The 23,352-nt window shown below is 50.4% G+C and overlaps 1 protein-coding gene across 6 annotated transcripts in view; it reads left to right on the plus strand.

The window, feature by feature from the left end:
• Positions 1 to 23,352, plus strand: part of LOC137434339 (growth arrest-specific protein 7) — a 517,476-nt gene that overhangs the window by 475,008 nt on the left and 19,116 nt on the right. For all 6 annotated transcript variants that reach the window (XM_078785450.1, XM_078785449.1, XM_068127242.2 and 3 more), the window contains 3 exons: positions 530 to 645; positions 913 to 987; positions 1,976 to 2,054. In XM_078785450.1, coding sequence (XP_078641576.1) covers positions 530 to 645; positions 913 to 987; positions 1,976 to 2,054 — 270 coding nt within the window. The remainder of the gene's footprint in view (positions 1 to 529; positions 646 to 912; positions 988 to 1,975; positions 2,055 to 23,352) is intronic.

Below are 23,352 nucleotides of genomic sequence, written 5' to 3' on the forward strand. Positions count from 1 at the left end.
GGGAGGGATAAAGGGTCACCAGGCCAAAAATTAGGTGATTTGGATGCATCACAGAACAATAGGAATTGCGGGTTAAGGTTGGGAATAGGGTCTCAGTGGGTGTAGTAAAGCTTCAAGGTAGAAATGGAAGAGACAATAACGTCGAGGTGGGCAGCTAATGTGAAATCCTGGAGGGAAGAACTCGAGACAACAGACTGAGGAAGACGGAACCACGGGCATGCTGGTCCTGGTCAAATTGCAGTTTATCGTTTTGATATTCGACTGGGGAGGCAATGGCAAACCTTCATTGTCTCTCGTAAAACACTTTGGCTGACAGCTACTCTACAATCATTGAGTGGTACTTATAAGATGAGATGATTATTAAATATTTGGCATTAAGTAGAGTTTACCCTGGATAAGTAGGCCTTGCAGGGAAAGTCAGTTATCTATCACACTTTAGACACAGCAGAACTTGAGACGATGACTCGTACACAAACTGTGTACTTCAGAAAGCTGAGAATCCTTCAGGTGCCTCTTCCTTTTGCCGCAGACGGACAGGCAGCAGGGGCACAGCAAGAAGGTGGTGTCTGGATTCAACGTCCTCGTTGCAAAGCAGATGAAAGGGCAGCAAATGACCCGCGAGATGGCTGCATTCTTTCACGAGAGGTGACGCGCATTCGATCGTGATAGAGACAAAGATCTGGCTTGTGGGGGGGGTGATGAGTTGTGAAGTTGGGGGGTTGTGGATATATGGTGGATGACCCAGGTGCTGGTATTGGGGTGAGACGCTGGACTTGTTTGTCCTGTTTTGTGCGTTATGTTCGAGAGGAATTCGGTAAATCCTATTACACTGTTAAGAGAAGCGTGGCAAAAGCGCTGCACCATTTAATCTTTAACGACTGCATGCATTCATTCTTGCTTTCTTCTGCACAGGATCAGGATAGAGGAAGAGTACGCGAGAAACTTGTCGAAGCTTTCAAAAAGCCTTCTCGTTGCAAATGAGGAAGGGTAAGAACGACTTTGGAGAGGGATGTTGTGAGTGAATTTGGAGAGATACCAGGAGCTCAAAGATCACTACAGTTGCCCTGATCCATCTGACTGCACAGCTCAAGCAGTTCTGTTTTGTATTATCTTGTCGGAAGCATTGCGTTTGTCCTCAAACCTGCTCTTTTTTTCCCTTGCTCGGATCAGAGCTGGAAATTAATGATCCTTGTCATAAAAGTTTGGCACAGCGTGTCGATCAAAATTCTTTTTAATTATACATCATGCGTCGATTCTGTCATGGGCTGGCAGAATAGCATTAGAGGTATGCGCACTCGCTTCTGAGCTATCTAGTCTGGGTTCGAATCTTGGCCCACTTGTAAACTGTCACCTTGGTGTTTCTAAGGCAGGGAGATTCATCAATGTGTCCCTCAGTTGGACGTTCAGCCTGAAAATCCATCTGCCAGCACTGATCGTTGGTGGACATTAAAGATCCCTCGATGTCTTTGGCAAAGAGTAGTTGAGTTGGCACCCTGAACAAATTATATATTCCTGCCTTGACTGACTCCCGGGAGGCAACGGCAAACCACCTAATGTAACTTCTGCCAACCTAGTGTAACTCCTTCGGCAACACTGACGCTCTGCAAAGAGTAGGGTGCATTGATGTGATACACAGTGGAAAGCAGGTAACAAAAGCAACTGCTTGGTGTGCCTACCTGAGCATGTAGTTCGTGATGCCGGTATCCCAGGTACAAATACCATCCATTGTATTGATCTGTTTTTGTCTCAACGCATACCCGGCAACGAAGCGAACAGCATACCCGGATTGTGTTAAGAAGCCTCATGGCTGGGCCGCGCTAATGGTTCAAATGGTCTGTCTCAACATTTCCCATTATAAGAATGTACTGCTTTTAAGGTTTTTGATCCTCATTTCAAATTTGCTAAGAAAATGGATTTTGTATGGAAGACTTCAGGATGTCATTGTCTCTTATTCCCCCCCGATGCTGTCAAGCAGGACACTCGCAGAGGCTTGGGCACAAATCAAGAAAGGTCTTTCTGCAGAAACAGAAGTGCACCTTAAGTTTGCGAGCAAGGTATGTGAATAACAATTATTTGACAATAAATTAATTCTAATTCATAATATCCGTTGAATGGCATGAGAAGGGCATAAATAAGAAGAATAATTCGTAATATCAGAGGTATAAGCGATAAGTTGTACCATTCCTCAAACACTTTTTTATGTTCGATGTAGCTATTCTAAATTGGCCTGTTTGCGAGGGTCGGAAACCTGTACCTCCGGAGCCGCATGCATCTCTTTAAGGACTTATGTGCAGCTACCCTGATCCCCTTACCCTGATCGATCGAATCCCCATTTTTCTCAGAAAAATCTTTGTGAGTGTTGTGAAAAGATAAAATGATAGATGAGAACTTCGGCAATTATAAACAGGGGAGTACATCCGATTACCGGCAAATTCAGTGAGCACATCTTACACATTGTGCTCTGAACATTGTCCGATATGCGGTTATTTCGGCCGTTTTATCGACAATAGCATTGCCTCAACCTGTTGCGCAGGTTCAACCTCCAGCCTCGGTTTAGAATTTGAACTTCCCTCCTAAAAGGCTAGTGACGCCCTGATCCATACTGGGCAGGTAGGTGAGAATCCCAATAATGAATCACATATCTAAATAAGTAATGAGATATTGTTATTGTCACGTTTGATAACTCCCACTCCAATAGAGAGTATGCGTGTGACGTCACCAGAATGCGATTCTAACTGTACGGTAGTTCAACAAACAGAAAATTTGTATTTTATTTCCCAATATATAATTATGTATTATATGTAAGGTGTGTAAGGTGGCAACTGTTTGGCAACCTGTTTGGCAACTCAATGCCAAACAGGAAATTAGAGCTGTCTCCCTTGACATATCATGTGCCGTGTCTGGCACCCCGCTCTGCTCTGCAAACTCTCCTCCTATGGTATCCATGGAAATCTCCATACATGGCTTGCGGACTTCCTCTCTGGTCATAGTCAACGTGTGGCCCTGAATGGGTTTCTCTCATCTCCCCTTCCTGTTCAGGCTGAAGTTCCCCAAGACAGTGTTCTGGGCCCTGTGCTTTTTCTGGTCTTGATCAATGATCTCTCCGACTCTCTTGAAAATCTTCTCTATCTCTTTGCTGATGACTCCACTCTCTGCCGCTCCATTCCTCACCCCTCAGATCGGCAGTCTGCAGCCTCCTCACTCTGCAAACCTGGACAAAATCACAGACTGGGCAAACAAGTGGAACATGCCTTTCAATCCTGACAAATCTCTCACTCTCACTATGTCTCTCCGTAAAGACCGTCTGGACAACCCTCCCATCTACTTTCTGAACAATCCTCTCCAAGAAGTTCTGTCACTCAAGATTTTGGATCTCACTATCTGCCATGATCTTTCCTGGGAAAACCACATTTCCAAGCTGGCCTCCAAAGCCAGTCGCTGACTGGGCATCCTCCGTCGTGTGAAGTCCTTCCTTGGCACACCTGAGATCCTCACCACATACAAGTGTTACGTGCTTCCTCCCCAAACCCCGGCCACGGTGTACCTCCGAGCCTTGAAAGGAGTCATGGCAGAAAGATGTGCTATTATGTGTGTGTCCCAATGACCAATGGTAGAACCACACCAAGCAATTGATACAAGACAAATTATTGTATTCAAAACTCACACAATAATAACACTAAACGCAAGTACAAGGAAACTCTCACTTCCACATCATAAACCATACAATTCCTATGATGGTACCCCCAATGTTCTTTAATCAATAACTCACAGTACTCCAACGTGAGTGAACTGTAACATTCCCCAAATTTCGTGCAGAACAATGGCAGCAGAGCGACGATTGTCACGACACAAGGCCAAAGTCGATCCCCTCTCTGGCGATCAACACGAAAAGGTCGTACTGGGACCTGAATCCAGGTCGGTCGACAGTCAAAGCCGCAGGAGAGCCGTGAGGCGAGAGGTCGGGCCGAAGTTGGTCCGGTAATGATTCACCCAAAAGGTGAGTGGAAACTCACACCTTCCGTTCACCGACAATGAAGCTGGCATGAACAATCGGCGGTTCCCACGCTGAGGTCACTCCGGGAAAACCCACGACACACACGTGGAACAGGGCGATTGGCTTGTGCGAGGTGAAATGGCGGACCGGCCGATAATGTAGGCGTCAGCTTGCTCTCCAATGATGATTCACTCTCGGAACCAATTGTAAATTGTAAATTGAGTTGTAAATCTCAACTCAAAAAAACAAAAACAAAAAAAAAAAACGTTTCCTTCTCTGTTCTCATTCGTTTATTCATTCTTATTCGTTCGTTCGTTCTTCGACCACGTGTTTCTCCCCCATTTCCCCAGATAGTTTTCACTCATTAACCTTCAATGTTTACACTTTCCCCTCAAGTTATGTATTCCGTCATATTTTATAACACCTTTTTCTTCTTCTTCTTTAAAAGGCTGCTTTCGACTTGCTCACCAAATCAATTCATCCCAAAAAAATATCCATCTCCTATAGTGCCTTTTTTCTACATTCCCTAAACTCTCCTGCACTCCATCCTCCATCCAGCGTCCTTAAACGTATTTTTAACTCGAAGGTCACAAGAAACTCATTTTGCAATAAATGTTCGTTTCCCATAAATCGTGCACTTTCAAAAATCCAATCTCACCCCTCCCCTCCAAATCTTCCCCATAACCCCTCCCCTCCAAATCTTCCCCATCACCCCTCCCCTCCAAATCTTCCCCATCACCCATCCCTTTCAAATCTCCCCCCTTGCCCCCTCCCTCCTAAACTACCCCCTCACCCCTCCCCGCCAAGACGCCCCCTCGCCCCTCCCCTCCTAGACTCCTGCCTCACCCCTCCCCTCCAAATCTCCCCCATATCCCATCCCTTTCAAATCCCTCCCCTTGTCCCTTCCCTCCCAAACTCCCCCCTCACCCCTCCCCTTCAAATCTCCCCACCCTCATTGCTTCTCAATTTCCCCCCTCTCACTCCCCCTCCTCAAAGCGTCCTCCCCGCTTCTTCCCCCTTCAAACTCTCACCTCCATCTCCCCCAACCTTCTGCCTCGCTCTTCCCCCTCCTCAAATAACACCTCATTGTGGCTCACCCAATCACCATCAAACCTTTTGTCCGCCCCATCCTTCCCTTTCTCCGAGCTATTCTGAAATCTCTGACACACCTTCAACAGCTCTCCCTATCTCTTCCACCTCTTCCACATCTTACCCTACCCCTCCTCCCCCCTGTTCTGTATCTGATGCTCCCCCTTCCTCTTCATTAACGGTATGGACCTCAAACATCCGGGGCCTTCGTTCAAACTTAACTGATCTCTCCATACAGGTTGCTTCTGTCAAACCAGACGTGATCTGCTTAACAGAAACTTTCCTCCTTTATGATGTCTCTGATTCCATAGTATCTCTCCCGGGCTACTCCCTCCTCCGGTATGATAGACCTGAGCCTCGTCCTGGAGGTGGGGTTGCTATCTTTATCAAAAACTCTCTTCCTCACTCGCCCTGCACTGCACTCTCTCCACCTCACCCCCAGGAATACCTCTGGCTACGGCTTCCCCTTCGCTCCCACCTCTTGTTCATATGTGTGTTGTACCGTCCACCAAACAGTGATGACTCCATCTACATCTCGCTGTCTGATGATATGGATCAACTTCTATCTACTCATCCCAACTCTCTCTTCCTCATATGTGGTGATTTCAATTGTCACCATGTCAGTTGGCTGGGTGTGGGTACCTCTCTCACCAGCCATGGCTCTTCAGCAAAGGACTTCTGCGACTCACTGGGACTGACACAATCTGTCAATTTCCCGACCCGGATCTCAGTCAACGGAACATCTTCTCTTCTGGACTTGGTTATGACTAACTTCCCTGAAAATGTCTGCTGCTCTTCTTCTGCTCCGATCGGATCATCTGATCATGTCCTTGTTAAAGTGGACATCTCTCTGACCATCCTCAGGGAGCCTGCTCAGCGTCGACGAGTCTGGCATTTCACTCAGGCCAACTGGCACGGTCTTCAAGCAGCCATCAATCATCTGGACTGGTCTCCCATCTCTACCACCTCTGACATCAACTCATCCTGGGAATTCTTCCAAAGTAAATTGCTCTCTCTCATGCACAGATTTATCCCATCTCGTCTTCAGTTGTCATACCCTTCCTCCCGTCCATGGTACACGGAATCTTGTGGTGAGGCTGTTGCCCAGAAACAACTTGCCTTCGTCTCCTGGAAAGCAAATCCAACGGAAGGAAATCTCATTTCCTTTCACAAAGCCCGAAACAAGTGTGTGTCCACCCTCAGGAGAGCCAGGAAACAATATCTCTCCATTCTCAAGACCGAACTCTCTTATCTGTCTCCCTCTTCCAAATCCTGGTGGCGTCTGGTCAAATCCGTTTCTGGTGTTTGTTCCCCCTCCATCCCCTCCCTTACCTCAAACGGCTACACAGCTGACTCCGCACGTGAAAAAGCTGAATGCCTCAACTCTGTGTTTGCCTCTAAATCTTGTGTCCCAAACCCATCCCTCTCTGTACCCACCATACCCAGTCGTACCCTGCTGCTCCTGGACTCCGTGTCCTTTCCTCCTGACAAGGTGGAAAAGTTTCTGTCAACCCTCGACTCTGATTCTGCAACTGGACCCGACGGCATCAGCCCACGGGTCCTAAAATCCTGCTCTGCTGCTCTATCTCACCCTCTCTCTGTTCTCTTCACCCTCTCTTTTGCTCAAGGTCAACTGCCATCTGCTTGGAAATCAGCCAACATCACCGCTTTGCACAAAAAAGGTGCAAAAACAGATCCTAGCAACTACAGACCAATCAGCCTTCTCCCAATTATCAGCAAAGTCATGGAATCCATCATTGCTTCGGATATGAAATCTTTCCTCTTCTCCAATGGCTTGATCTCTGATCATCAATTTGGTTTCAGACCAGGTCACTCTACTCTGGACATGCTGCTTCTGCTGTCTCAACAATGGATGGAGGTCCTCAATGCCAAACAGGAAATTAGAGCTGTCTCCCTCGACATATCACGTGCCTTCGACACGGTCTGGTACCCCGCTCTGCTCACCAAACTCTCCTCCTTTGGTATCCATGGAAATCTCCACGCATGGCTGGCGGACTTCCTCTCTAGTCGTCGTCAACGTGTGGCCCTGAATGGGTTTCTCTCATCTCCTCTTCCTGTTCAGGCTGGAGTTCCCCAAGGCAGTGTTCTGGGCCCCGTGCTTTTTCTGGTCTTCATCAATGATCTATCTGACTCTCTCGAAAATCCTCTCTATCTCTTTGCTGATGACTCCACTCTCTGCCGCTCCATTCCTCTTCCCTCAGATCGGCAGTCTGCTGCCTCCTCACTCTCTGAAGACCTGGACAAAATCACAGACTGGTCAAACAAGTGGAACATGTCTTTCAATCCTGACAAATCTCACACTCTTACTATGTCTCTCCGAAAAGATCGACTGGACAACCCTCCCATCTACTTTCTCAACAATCCTCTCCAAGAAGTTCTGTCGCTCAAGATTTTGGGTCTCACTATCTGCCATGATCTTTCTTGGGAAAACCACATTTCCAAGCTGGCCTCCAAAGCCAGTCGCCGACTGGGCATCCTCCGTCGTGCGAAGTCCTTCCTCGGCACACCTGAGCTCCTCACCACATACAAGGCTTTCATCCGCAGCTCAATGGAATACTGTTCTCCCCTATGGGCCGGTGCTCCTGCCTCACACCTAGCTCGGCTTCACGCTGTTGAAACCAAAGCTTTCAGAATTATTGGAATCTCCCGCGATGAAGCTATCTCTGAGGGCCTTTCACTCACTCACCGCAGGCAGGTAGGTGGTCTTTCTGTCTTCTACCGACTCCTCTCCGGCCTTGCACCCCCAGCTCTCTCTGTGCTCTGTCCCCCAAATATTCCTACAGGTCGCACAAGATCTGCCAGCAACCCTCTGATGGTTAAACTGCCGAAATCTCGGCTCTCTGCTCACCTTCACTCTTTCATTCCTCTTTTCTCCCGCCTCTGGAACAAACTCCCTCACTCCCTTCAATTCCACTCCTCCCTCCAGGTCTTTAAAACAGCTGTTCACCACCATCTCTTATCTTCCCCCATCCAAAACCTTGATCTTTTCTACCCCCGCTAATTCACCCCAGATCCACCTTGTTTGAAATTCCAACTTCTTTCCTGGAAGTCCTGGCAGTGTCCATATGTTTTATACCTCTCCCACCGCCCCCTTCCCATGCCCCCCCCCCCCCCCAAAGCCCTCGCCCTCTCTCAGATCTCTCGATGTCTCCATGTCTCTCGGTCCCTGCTCTCAAATGTTGTGTTTGTGTCCTTCCCCCTCTCTCCCCATCTTGTCTACCGCTCCCGATGTTATATGTTTTATGTGTCGGTTTGTCTTTCTGTGTGATTAATGTTCGCTCTTTCACGAGCCTCGATCTTGTATACAACAAAAAAAAAAAAACAAAAAAAAAAAAAAACCAAAACCCGTCACGCAGGTTTAATTGCAACCGCAATAACAACACTGTCACGGGAATCCCTTTCCCGGGGAAACCAACATTCACTTGCGACCAATGTCCAAAAGGTCCGCTCGCCACCACAAAGCAGAGAAGCCCTCCTTCTCCGATCTCTCTCAATTCCCATCGCCCGCCTCTTTTTTTTTTTCTTTTTCCGGTTTCTTCTTCACCCATTTCGTTTTTCTTCTGAAACACTATTTTTACCTTTGAAGATAGTTATCTCCATTTCACACCGAAACCGTAACAATAATAGTACCTGATACTAAAAATGCTCCAAGAAGATGAAAACCACAAAGACGGAAGTGACAAATCCATAACACAAGGCTTTCATCCGCAATCCGCAGCTCAATGGAATACTGCTCTCCCCTCTGGGCCGGTGCTCCTGCCTCACACCTAGCTCGGCTTCATGCTGTTGAAACCAAAGCTTTCAGAATCGTTGGAATCTCCCGCGATGAAGCAAACTCCGAGGGCCTTTCACTCGCTCACCGCAGGCAGGTAGGTGGTCTTTCTGTCTTCTACCGACTCCTCTCCGGCCTAGCTCCCCCAGCTCTATCTGTGCTCTGTCCCCCAAATATTCCTACAGGTCACACAAGTTCTGCCAGAAACCCTCTTCTGGTGAAATTGCCAAAATCAAGACTCTCTGCTCACCTTCACTCCTTCATCCCTCTTTACTCCCCCCTCTGGACCAAACTCCCTCACTCTTTTCAATCCCACTCCTCCTTCCAGGTCTTTAAAACAGCTGTTCACCACCATCTCTTATCTTCCCCCATCCAAAACCTTGATCTCTTCTACCCCCGGTAATGCACCCAAGATCCACTTTTTTTGAAATACCGACTTCTTTCTTTCCTGGAAGGTCTAGCAGTGTCCATGTGTTTTATAACTCTCCCACCCTGCCCCCCCCCCCCCCCACTCCTGCCTACCCTTGCCTCCCCCCAAGCCCACTCCCTCCCACAGATCTTCCGTAGTCCCTGTTCTCCCTGTTCTGTGTGCTTCCCTCCCTCTCACAATCTTGTCTCCTGCTCCCTTTATTGTATGTTTTGTGTGTCCGTTTTGTTATATTTTTTTTGGGATCGATGTTAGCTCTTACACGAGCCTCGATCTTGTATGCAAAAAAAGAAAGAAAAAAAGAAAGGTGTGTTTCAGAGTAAGGTGTGTTTCAATGGTTGCTCGGAGACAGGGCAGCATGTAGAAAAGCCATTATATGTAACCCTTTAAATATTTGAATCACTTTTTAATCCAAAGTGGGGTGGTCGTGCTGGTTGGTGGACATGTTATATTTAAGATTAGGTCTGCATGATTTAATGTATTATCATATAATGGAGTGTGGATGGGATTTGTAACTTTGTAATAATACATTAAATCCTCTAGTGAGTAAAGTTTGATTAGTGATGTTGCATTGATGGGTTGACTGACTGCCTGGAGGCAACTGCGGTTGTGGATCTACTGATGTACTATCTATTGATGTGGATTCGTGACCGAGGTTGTGGATCTGCCGTTTGGAGAGATTCTGGCCTGAAAGGATCGAAACCTCGAGGAAGAACGGTGCCCAGCTGATTCTCTGGGCGGTCAAGAAACTAGTAAATTGCTAACAGGTTAAGGTTCTTACTTTAGGTAAGGGAACTATGTTTTGAGGTTTACAATTTAAACAAGAAAGCAAGAAAGAGCAATCAGAGATTGCAGACCCTCGCCAGGATGGATATATGTGGTGTTTATTAGGTGCTGTGTTTGTGTGGTTTATTAACATATAATTATGTTCAATCCAATGTGGCTGCCGAACCACGTGACCGAAGATGTCATTAATTTAATTCTCCAATACACTTTTTGTGTAGATCATGCTCAATAAATCTCAGACTGATCGGATCAAGCATTATACTTGTCGAATTATGACATCATCATGAATATATGTTGTTCCCCGTGTACTTAACAATGAGCCTTGTTTCAATTTTTTCCATCGAGTGGTTTCAGAGATATAGAGGTTCAAAGTTTCCACTTTTTCGAAGATGGTGCACTAGCATGTGACCTATGCCGTCATAATTATCATTAAATAAATTCTACAGGAGGAGGTGCCCCCTATGGTAAAAATTTCTTGTCAATCGGACCAACGTTTTCAGACTTGCAGAGAAAAGCCTACTCATGTACTGTGTGGATAAACAGACAGACAGACAGACAAATGGACCCTCTGGTGAAGATAATAAAGTTGAATATAGGATGTTGTGAAACTAATCATTTACAACAATCCTTTAAATTATATTGTAGGAATGGCTGATACTGTACAATTCATTAGGTGTGTGTGTGTGTGTGTGTGTGTGTGTGTGTGTGTGTGTGTGTGTGTGTGTGTGTGTGTGTGTGTGTGTGTGTGTGTGTGTGTGTGTGCTCGTGTATGTGAATGTGTAGATGGTACAGATGTAGTACACTTATCTTTAAGCTGTCTAGTCCAGGTTCGATTTCCAACCTGACTATAAACTGTCCGATTGGTGCTTCTCAGGCATGGTGTTGCATCGCAGGTTGTGCCTGCTATCAGATATTAAGCTGGGTATCACATCTGCCAGCCTTATTTGTTTAGTTGGCATCTTTCACATTCCATGGTTTGCAGTCCTTGAATGTCCTGGGGGAAAAAATGAGAAAGAATTTTCCAGTTCTTGAAACTCCTGGAAAACTTTTTAAAGTCCTTGAAACTCCTTGAAAATCGAGAAAATTGCACCAAAAGAAAAAATAGGACCACTGGACCTGTAGCTTATCTGGGCCCTGGCCTAATGTTGTAACCCAAATTTTGGTAGCATTCTGACTGGTGGGTCAGGAGAAGAAGATTTTTGAAGGAATTTACTGAATCCACCATTTTGACACACTTCCGGTCATGAGACCAGCATGACCTCCACAATTTTACATCTCTACCCTGGCCTAATCTTGTAACCCAAATTTTGTAGCATTCTGACTGGTGGGTCTGGAGAAAAAGATTTTTGAAGGAATTTACTTAGTCCACCATTTTAACAAACTTCGAGTCACATGATCGGCATGGCCTCCAAAATTTAACATCAGAAGCCTATCCTAATGTTTTAACCAAAATGTGGTAGCATTCTGACTGTTGGGTTTGGTAAGAAGAATTTTGAAGGAATTTACACGATTTTCCCAAAAATTGGCTGTCGGCCATTTTGACACACCTCTGGTTATGTGATCGGCATGACCTCCATAATTTCAAATCCCTACTGTGGCCTAATGTTGTAACCCGAATTTGGTAGCATTCTGACTGGTCTTCCGGTCACGTGACCAGAAGGAGCTTTGCAATTGCCGTTACCAGTCAGGAGTGGAACATTGCTGCCAGATTTCAGCAGGATTGGCCGGAAAAGTCGAAATAAGCAACGGATGGACGGATGGAAGGTGCGCGATGACAACACCTTATCTGGAATTCCAATTCCAGATAAGCTAGTAATCTTCTCTGCCACCCCTCACCCTGTGCCTACCCCTCCTCCCGGACCAAGTTTAACTTTCCCCAGGGATTTACCAAAGCTAAGCAACAAATTATGCAAGTATACAGTCACGTAAAAAAGTAAGTACACCACATGTAAAGTTTTGGCTTTTTCAACATATTTCAACATACAGCTATTTGATCTTCATTTCAACAATATTGATAGATAAAGGTGATATAATATAACAAATATCATGAACATTTACATTTTGTAGTCCATTGTATAATTTAAATAAACATAAATGCAAATTTCGCATGCGGAAAAAGTAAGTACACCCCTACATTTATCACTACTTCAAATACCTAAAATTGAACATCGTTAGAGAAGATCTTGGAGGAACCTGTCTTATTTAAATCTCAGACATTTAGTTTGGTTTGCTCTTTGTTGTTGAAGTGTGTGGCGTCACCATGCCTAGATCAAAAGAGCTCTCTGAGGCTTTCAGAAAGAAGGATATAAATGCCTACGAGTCTGGGAAGGGATTTAAAAAGATCTCCAAACTATTTGAAATCAATCATTCGACTGTCCGGAAGATCGTCTACAAGTGGAGAATATTCCAAACAACTGCCAACTTGTTCAGGCCAGGCCGCCCCAGCAAGTTCAGCCCGATGGCAGACCGCAAGATGCTGAAAGAAGTCTCTAAGAACCCCAGAATGTCATCACGGGACCTTTAGGTAGCGCTTGCCACTGTTGATGTCAAAGTGCACGAGTCTACCATTAGAAAGAGGCTGGACAAATTTGATCTACATGGGAGGTGTGCCAGCAGGAAACCTTTGCTGTCCAGAAAGAACATCAGGGCAAGACTAAAGTTTGGCAATGAACACCTAGGCAAAGACCAGCACTTCTGGAACAATGTGCTCTGGAATGATGAGTCAAAGGTGGAGCTATTTGGCCACAGTACCAGAAGACATGTTTGGCGAAAATCAGAGACAGCATTTGACCACAACAACCTGATACCAACTGTAAAGCATGGTGGTGGAAATATTATGGTTTGGGGCAGCATTGCTGCATCAGGGCCTGGGCAGCTCACCATCATAGAATCCACTATGAATTCTTCATTTTACCAGAGGGTGCTTGAGGATAATGTGAGGCCATCTGTCGGAAAGTTGAAGCTCAACCGAAGGTGGACCTTGCAACGTGACAATGACCCTAAACATACCAGTAAATCCACCAAGGAATGACTGAAAAGAAAGAAATGGAGGGTTCTGGAATGGCCAAGTCCAAGCCCGGATCTAAATCCCATCGAGATGTTGTGGGGGGATTTGAAACTAGCTGTGCATGCAAGAAACCCCTCAAACATCGCACAGCTGAAAGAATTCTGCATGGAGGAGTGGACAAAAATTTCTCCCAGTCGATGTCAGAGACTGGTAGACAGTTATAAGAAACGCCTACTTGAGGTTGTTTCTGCCAAAGGGGGCAATACCACCTATTGGAGCCAAGGGTGTACTTACTTTTTCCACACGCGAAATTTGCATTTATGTTTATTTAAATTATACAATGGACTACAAAATGTAAATGTTTCATGATATTTGTTATATTATATTAAAGCGCGGCGTTACGCGCGCTGCTTGTGAGCAAGGAGGAAGCGGACAAGCGGTAACATATAAACGTCTTTATTGTAAGACTACACTGTAACACTGTACTGTCCCGGGCTGGGCGCCCGGTGTATATCATGAGGCCACGCCTACCCCTGGTGCGTGGCCACCGCCCACTTGGTGCGCGGAATGATGTCACCACGCCAGTGGGCTTTTGTGTCCGCCACACGCGCCCCCCCAGAATTCCCGCGCACCTGGAGGGCCAGTTTGCGGGGCAGACGAATGAGCCGGCCGAAGCGCCCCCTGGCAATCGGCGGCGTCCGGGGTGCAGGGATGCCAGGTGGGATGCCCCTGGCTGCCCCTGGGATGGGTGCAGGACCGGGGGGCGGCGTGGCGGCGGGGCTGGGCGGTGCCGGGGGTCCGCCCGCAGGAGGGCGGCCCCGACGTGGGGGTCGGGCCACTGGCGGTGGATGGTCCACATCGAGGTGGGCCGGCTTGAGGCGGTCTACCGAAACGCGGTCAGGAGTACCGCCGATGTCCAGGGTGAAGTGCTTCGCCCCGGTCTCCAGCACGCGGAAAGGCCCGTCGTACGGGGGCCGCAGTGGTGTCCGATGGGCATCGTGGCGGACGAAGACGTACTCCGCCGTGCGAAGCTCCGGGGCGACGTGCGTCGGTGGGTGCCCGTGGCATGCCGTTGGCACCGGGGCGAACCTCTGGGCGGTCTCTTGTAGAGCGGAGCGCTGCTGTGCCGCGGACCATGGTGCCGTGGAGTCGGGGAGGAACTCGCCCGGCACCCGCAGCGGTTGCCCGAAGACCAATTCCGCCGCGGATGCGCGCAGGTCCTCCTTGGGCGCCGTCCGGAGGCCCAGCAGGACCCAGGGGAGCCTGTCGACCCAGCCGCCGTCGCGGAGGGTGGCCCGGAGCGCGGCCTTCAATGAGCGGTGAAATCGCTCACACAGGCCGTTAGCCTGGGGATGGTAGGCCGTGGTTCGGTGCAGCCGGACCCCGAGCCCCTGCGCAACCGCCCCCCAGAGCTCCGAGGTGAACTGGGGGCCGCGGTCGGATGAGATGTCTGAGGGGGCGCCGAACCGGGCGACCCAGGTGGCGATGAAAGCCTGCGCGACATCGGCCGCCGTTGTCGACGCCAAGGGCACGGCCTCCGGCCACCGGGTGGTGCGGTCCACCATGGTGAGGACGTAGGTGAAACCCCGCGAGGGGGGCAGAGGTCCCACCAGGTCCACGTGGACGTGGTCAAACCGGCGTTCCGGCACCGTGAACGGGGCCAACGGGGCCTGGGTGTGCCGGTGCACCTTGGCGCGCTGGCACGCGAGGCACGTCCTGGCCCAGCCGCGGACGGCCTTCCGGAGGCCATGCCAGACGAACTTGTCGGCGATCAGCCTTTGGGAGGCCCTCGCGCCCGGGTGGGACAGGCCGTGGATGGCGTCAAACACCTGGCGCTGCCAGCCCGCGGGCACGATGGGGCGAGGACGCCCGAGGGAGACGTCGCACAAGAGGGCCGCGCCCGCGCCGTCAAACGGCACCTCGGTGACGCGGAGGCCCGTGACGGCGGTCCGCAAGGCCTGGACGTCGGGGTCAGCGGCCTGGTCCGCTGCCATCCGGGCATAGTCGATGCCGAGGTGGACTGCGTGGGCGACGGCCCGGGAAAGGCAATCCGCCACCGGGTTGTCCTTCCCTGCGACGTGCTGGATGTCCGTCGTGTACTCGGACACGGCCGAGAGGTGACGCTGCTGCCGGGCCGACCACGGCTCGGTGACTTTGCCCATCGCAAAGATCAGCGGCTTGTGGTCGACGAAGGCAGTGAACGCCCGGCCCTCGAGCAGATGGCAGAAGTGCCTGACCGCCAAGTGAAGTCCGAGCAACTCGCGGTCGAAGGTACTGTAACGGCGTTCGGGCGGGCGAAGCTGCCGGCTAAAGAACGCCAGCGGTTGCCAAGCTCCACGCACCCATTGCTCATGCACTGCGCCCACCGCGTAGTCCGAGGCATCGGTGGTGAGGGCGATCGGTGCATCGGGCGCCGGGTGCGCGAGCATGGTGGCGTTAGCCAAGGCGAGCTTCGCGCCCGTGAACGCCGTGTCCATCTGCTCGGTCCAGGTAACGTCGCCTTTGCCCGGCTTACCTCGGAGAGCTTCGTGCAGGGGGCGCAGGAGCTGGGCGATACGGGGCAGGAACCGATGGTAAAAGTTCACCATGCCCAGGAACTCCTGCAGCCCTCTGATCGTGCGGGGGCGCGGAAACCCCTTCACCGCCTCCACCTTGGCCGGTAGGGGGACGGCTCCGTGCCTGGTGACACGGTGCCCCAGAAAATCGATTGTGGCGGCGCCGAACCGGCACTTTGCGGGGTTCACAATCAGGCCATGCTGGCCCAGGCGTTCGAAGAGCGTGCGGAGGTGGCGTAGGTGCTCTTCGCGGGACGCGCTGGCGACGAGGATATCGTCCAGGTAAACGTAGACAAAATCCAAGTCGCGCAGGACGCTGTCCATCAGTCGCTGGAACGCCTGAGCCGCATTCTTCAGACCGAAGGGCATGCGCAAGAACTCGAAGAGTCCGAATGGCGTGATGACCGCCGTCTTCGGGACGTCCTCCGGCCTGACGGGGACCTGATGGTAGCCGCGTATGAGGTCCACCTTCGAGAAGAAGGACCTGCCCGCCAAACGGGCGGAAAAGTCCTGAATGTGGGGGACGGGGTAGCGGTCGGGAGTCGTGGCGTCATTGAGACGGCGATAGTCCCCGCACGGTCGCCATCCCCCGCCGGGCTTCGGCACGATGTGCAGCGGCGACGCCCAAGCGCTCTCTGAGCGCCGAACGATGCCGAGTCGCTCCAGGGTAGCGAACTCCGCTTTTGCCACCGCCAGCTTCGTCGGCTCGAGGCGGCGTGCCCGGGCGTAGACCGGTGGCCCGACGGTGGGGATGTGATGGGCCACCCCGTGCTTGACGGCCCCCGCCGAGAAGGTGGGCCGCGTGAGGGCCGGGAAGCCGGCGAGGAGGCGGGTGAATGCGTCCGCTGCCGGAAGCGTACAGACCAACGTGGCCGGAACCGAATCGTTCGGCAAGCCGCTTGGCAAGCCGCTCGTTGAGCTGGGCAACGCACAAGCGAGCGAGCTGAACGTCTCGGCCTGGACAAGCCGTCTGCGCTTGACGTCGACCAGGAGCCCATTAGCGCACAGGAAGTCCGCGCCAAGCAGTGCCATGGGCACGTCGGCGGTGACGAACGTCCATCGGAAAACCTGCCCTCCAAACCGCAGAGAGAGGCAGCGTTTTCCGTACGTACGGATGGGCGTCCCGTTCGCGGCAAGCAGCGCGGGGCCCCCACCCGCGGCGTGCTTGTCTGACGTGCCGGCGGGAATGACACTCACCTGCGCTCCCGTGTCGCACAGGTAACGGCGCCTGGAGAAGGTGTCCGTTATGAACAGCAGGCTGTTCGAATGGCCGGCGCTCATCGCCACTATTGAGCGCCGGCCCGGGCGTTTCCCGACCCGTTGAAGGAGCACGGCGGATGACACCGCCGAGCTTCGTGGCCGAACTTGGCATGGAACCAGCACCAGGTGGTGGAGCTGGAGGAGCGCGGCTGGCTCCGCCAGGCCGGTGGAGTTGGCGGGTTTCCCCGCGGTGGCGGTTTTCGCCGCGGCGGTGGGCGGGGCGTGGCGGCGTTCACGAGGTGCGTATCAGCATGCTGCTGAACATCAGCGTGCTGTAGAAGCTGATGCTGTGGAACATGCTGCTGAACATCAGCGTCGAGGGCCGTGACGGCCACGCCGACGCTCGCCCGCATGTCCGAAGCGGCGAAGTACCTGTCCGCCTCGGCCGCCAATGCTCGGGGTTCCGTTAGCTCGGTCCCGGCCAACGCGAGGCGGACCTGCGCTGGAAGTTGGCGCCGGAAAAGCGCCCGGAATAGCGAACCGGGGGCTTCGTCGCCCAACAGTGACAGCATATGGTCCATTCGGACCGACGGGCGCGTCTCACCGAGCTCGGGGAGATCCAGGAGGCGGTCGGCCCGTGCGTCGTCCGTAAGGCCGAACGTGGCTAGGAGTAGCCGCTTGAGTGCCTCGTACTTGTGGCCGTTCGGTGGGTGGCGAAGGACGGACACAACTCGAGCGGCCGTGCCGGGCCCGAGGGAGGCGACGACGTGGCAATAGCGCGTGTCATCGCCGGTGAGGCGCCGAAGCTGAAATTGGGCTTCGGCCTGGACGAACCAGACTTCGGCCTGAGCCTCCCAAAATTCCGGAAGTTTGACGAAGTCGGCCATGGCGATGGCGTCGCGTGTGGAAGGATCGCTCCAGCAGATCCAACGTCGAGGGTCACCAGTAAAGCGCGGCGTTACGCGCGCTGCTTGTGAGCAAGGAGGAAGCGGACAAGCGGTAACATATAAACGTCTTTATTGTAAGACTACACTGTAACACTGTACTGTCCCGGGCTGGGCGCCCGGTGTATATCATGAGGCCACGCCTACCCCTGGTGCGTGGCCACCGCCCACTTGGTGCGCGGAATGATGTCACCACGCCAGTGGGCTTTTGTGTCCGCCACAATATCACCTTTATCTATCAATATTGTTGAAATGAAGATCAAATAGCTGTATGTTGAAATATGTTGAAAAAGTCAAAACTTTACATGGGGTGTACTTACTTTTTCACGTGACAGTATATGCATGAAGTCGCTACTTAGCAGCACAGCTGATAGTAAAGAGAAAGCAAGAGAATATGAAGAACTAGAGCACTCACTCCCTCAGGGAGCAGATGGGTGGGGATATTTGGGGATGGTGGGGCAAATATTTGTTCACAGTGCCTAACAATAGCCCATCTCTCCAGCAAGGTTCAGCAAAAAACACAGGTTGTCTCACAAAATGGTGGTTGGGGAAGGGAGGTATTTCATGCCTATGCCCTAACCCAGGGTACCCCAAGCACGTATGCAAAATTTGGTGGAGATTGTGCCTGCTTTTTTTCGATTCTACAACTATCAGTCGTACACACACACACACACACACACACACACACACACACACACACACACACACACACACACACACACACACACACACACACTCACTCACTCACTCACTCACAGACGCAATTGCTTTATTTTATATAATAGAATGTCGGATCTTTGCTATCTTAATTCCTAGTGGCTGGGTCCCGCCCATCACCAGCATTACGGTTTTACGGAACGATTTTGTCTCCAGGACAGGTATTTATACAATCTAATCCAAACATTCATCTATATTGATTTGTTCTATCAAAAAATGCAGTGGTTTGGACGATTTAATTTTTTTTGTCAATTTATGTACAAGTGGCATTGGAAAATGGATTGTCACTTGTACATAAAATGTTTATTAAAGTCCAGGAAAACAACTTTTTATCCCTGAAAACTTGGGGCCAGATAAACATCCGAGAGCAGAGAGGCATGATGTTGGCAGAGCATATGACCATGATGTTAATATACAGTATATTACATCATGCGTATCTGCTCTGCCAACATGAGCCTGTGTCATTGATGCATTACAGGCCTACCTTTGCTCGTGCAACCTGATATATATATTCTTCACAAGAAGAGCCACGTCACTGATCCACCCAATTAGTTGTAGGCATCCAAACGTTTCCATGCTGTCACATCTTCCAGGGTGTAAATGCTTTTAATAAATTTGGGGCCCGTTGGTCCATTGGATATAATGTACTTATGTTATGTATGTATGTATGTATGTATGTATGTATGTATGTGTATGTAATGTGTGTATGTATGTATGTATGTATGTATGTATGTATGTATGTATGTATGTATGTATGTGTATGTAATGTGTGTATGTATGTATGTATGTATGTGTGCATGTATGTATATATGTATTTATGTTGGTGTGTATGTATGTATATATGTATGTGTGCATGTATGTATATATGTATTTATGTTGGTGTGTATGTATGTTCATCTGAAAATCAGTGAAAAACAACAGGGCTGGCCCGATCTCCACCAAATTTTGCATACACACATATGTGAAAATTGTATATTTTCCATTGCCTAATATTAATGTCGTGATTATTAATGTGAAAGTATATATATTGTTACAGACACGACTTTGATGTTAAGGTGGGCCGAGCGGAATGGCCGTCGTGTCCGCACAAATTACCCGACTATACTCGACGTTGACGAAGTCGCGCTACGCTGGCTCAATAAGAAAAAGAAGACACCCGGCTGGGTTATAATGACACAATACGACACCAGGGGTTCAGTTCTCAAGACCTCCGGAGGAGGTTATATTAAGGCGGAAGGTTAGATTACAACTACAAGAGGGACAGCATAGAAAGACAGGCACTTAGACACACTCTTATATTAACCCTAGACAGACGACAGATAAACGGGACAACGCTGACTCACACGGGGTTTGATGGCTAGGAAAGGCAGATAGCGATGGCTCAAGGTGCACTCTTGGCTCAAAGCAGGGTACACGGTTCGGTCCAGAGATGCGGGGAGGTCTCGTCGCAGCGCTCAGAGGTGACGTTCTTTCTCAGGCCTCTCCAAACTCAGGCGCATCTGTTTCAGCGCTCGCAGGTCCGTCTTTCTCCAGCTGGGGGCGAATCTCACGTCACATCCGGCGCGTGGCCGCGTATATCCGGCGGGGAGTGACACGCCCTCGGCTCGTTAGCTCCGCCTCGTGGAATCGGCACGTTGCTTCTCATTGGGTGCGTGCGGGGGGGTTACTGGCTCCGCCCCCGACGAGGAGCTGACAGCCAGCCCCTTCGGGGTAACCCCGTGGAGCGCATGGTCTGGAGCTAATCGAGCCGGTGTGAGGACGCATCCTCCCCCGCTCCGCCGCCATCCCCTCTGTTGTTGTTGTAATTGTTGTTGTAGTTGTTGTTATTGTTGTTGTTTGGGGAAGAAGATGGGAGGAGGTATGGGAAAGGTCCTAAACTCACTACTGATGCCATATAATCACATTCTGGTGCAACGAAGAGTCATAATTAATGGAAACGAGGCCTTAACTGACATAGATTAAGAATAACTAGGAAGATGTCCGAAAGTTGGCTACGTGTGGTGCGGTGGACCTGGGCACGACATTTAATGGGGGAATAAGGGGAAGGTCGGCTCTACTGATTGTTATTTACATGCAATGGGACTAGGGAATGGGGGATTGGGGAAAGTTGGGGAGTATTGGAGAAAATAGGGGAATATTTACAAGCGGATATGGAGGCCAAATTCCATATTCGCAACATTGCACCCTTCTCTACCCTCGGGGCGTCCCGACCCGATAAATTTTTACCTACTTTAGTGTGGCACGCAATGTAGTTCCCTCTACTATTAACTCTACCCTGAGTGCGACAGTTTTACAGATATTCACAAATGAGTAAATATGTCCCCCTGCGACGTTGCACCCTTCTCCTCACAGAAACACACCCACAGGATAACCGAATCCGGAAAGAATTCGCAAACTACACATACATCCGGTAGGGAGCATTATTTACAAGATTACGCTGATATCTACACTACGATCCAGGACCTGTCTTTGGAGGAACACATGCAGATGTTATGCATAGGGAGAGCGCGCTTGCCAACATCGATACACCAACCCACGAGTGCTCTGTGGCCGACGGCCTTTAATAACGTGCAGAGCACCCTTCCCGAGCATCAACAGCACCACCCCACCACCAATCGGTGCAGTCACCATTGTTCATTGGAATAAAAATAAATTCGACAACCCCTAACCCTGCAGGTGTCTCTTGCTCTTCTTGTGGTGCACTTGGTGTTAGTTAACAGTGGTTCACCTTTATGGCATAGGTGCCACGTTGACCCATAGGTCCATCCCCGGGTGGTGCTTGGCCGCAAACGAACTGCGGTCCATTGTGGGTGGCCACAAACATTGCGGTCCATATGGTGTATCGATCCCGGCAGCAAACAGCGAAAGTGCAGGCCCACAACTGCGCAGCCAGCACCTCTCTTTCCTCTCTCTCTACCCCAAAGCCAGATCCTCGGAGGTGGGAGACAAAAGAAGCAGACAAGTGAGTAAGGTGGTAAGGGCGCAAAAGTGCACGCAATATAAGGTAATGCACACTGGGGGCACATGGGAACCAGGTGAGACAGGTACGTTCCTATCGTACGCCCCCCCCCCACCAGGTAACCTACATGGCCCCTCCCTTACCCCTTACTGTATCCACACAACACAACACTACCCATAAACATCTACTTTACAAATCAACAAACATCCCTACTGTCTTCCCCGTTCCTCCCATAAACCAAATTCGTCTTCTCTCCCTCCTAACCAATCAAATTTGCCATTTTCAACTCTCATCCAAATTTGCCATCTCCAACTCAACATCATAATTTGCCATTACCAATTCATCATCAGTCCCTCCTAGGGAGGGAGAGATGGAATCACCCCAATGTCTCATCCACGTCGTGATGCGTCTCACAAATCCACACAGCGATTCATCTCCTGCAACAAAACAAAGAAAACACAGGCGTGGAGTCATCATCATCACCACAGGTAAGTGGCTGCGTATGGTGCGACAGGTTCATCAATCCTAACTATCTCCTAAATGACTTTAACAACTTTACACTACCCGGGGGCTTTCTCCGGCCAAACCATTGGCCCTCTTACACTATGGGTTCTAAAAACCAATTCCCATTGGCCAAACTGTGGTGCTCTTCAATTTGGGGTCTCACTCCCCCGATTCATCTCCCGGTGCCCTCGCACAATTTCTGGGCTGTGGCGTGTACCTCTCCCAGTGGGTCTACCCACCTGCACACCTCCACCACTGCAGTTGCCTCCGAGCTTACCTGCTCCTTACCCTAACCTAACTACCTGGGGAAGGCCCTCTGGCACTCTCCCCACTCCGTGCCCTCTCTGGCACTGGGCTGCCCGATCCACACCCGGGATCCTCAGGCACCCACTCACAACTACCGGCTCCCAGAGCCCACCTGCGGCCTCACCTGGCCGACATCCTCACAGTGGTGGAGTGCCCAACCAACTACACACACTAACAGGCTACACGCCCAGCCATTTCCACAACACTAATGCACCCATCCACAACACCATTCTGCCACCGCACCACAAATGCCAATATCCAACCACAATTTACCTGCACCCTCTACCTAACACTTACACTACCCGCCCCGGGTACTCGTGAAAGGGGTCCACTCTTCCCCTATCCACACCTTCGCACCATGCACACCACTCCGTACCACTTACTCCAACTCTCTCCACACACCTGTACTTGCACACCTGTGCTCTCACACTTGGTGCCACCTGCACCCTTCTCTCCCCAAGCGCATTCGCGCTGATCCACACACTCACGACTCATACACTGCTCCACACACCTGTCCAGTTGCACACCTGTGCAATCACACCTGTTCAATTCTCACACACACCGCATCATCTCAGCTAACTACTCCCTTCTGAAACTTGCGCTTCCCAGTCGTCCCTTTAAACTATTGCGCTCCCACGTCATTATCATCCACACTAATCTACCTGCGTCCCCACTACAGGTATCAGTCACTAACTAAACTTAACGTTACCTACTGTCATCTTCGCTAGATCCCTACACACCATATCCTAACCCACCCGGGCTAGTTTTCACTGCCATACACCCCATAATCTATTGCTCCTTTGCCCCCCACATGGGAAGGATGGTGGATTTGCCATCCCACCACATCGGGGGTCTCTCACTACCAATTTTGCACATCAAATTTCAACAAATTAAAAATTTGCCAATCACTGCCCATCATCTGCCAATCACTACTGCCAATCCCTTGCCAATCATCAAATTTTGTTTTTCTCTAATTTTGGGTCCAAAACACTAACCTCATCACCCAGTCTACTCACTAATACCTCTCGGTGCGCCAATCCCTGTCCAAAGCCCGGCTTCGTAAAGCCAAGC

The sequence above is a fragment of the Myxine glutinosa genome, chromosome 10 (genome assembly GCF_964187855.1).
Source record: "Myxine glutinosa chromosome 10, kmMyxGlut1.1, whole genome shotgun sequence".
NCBI lineage: Eukaryota > Metazoa > Chordata > Myxini > Myxiniformes > Myxinidae > Myxine > Myxine glutinosa.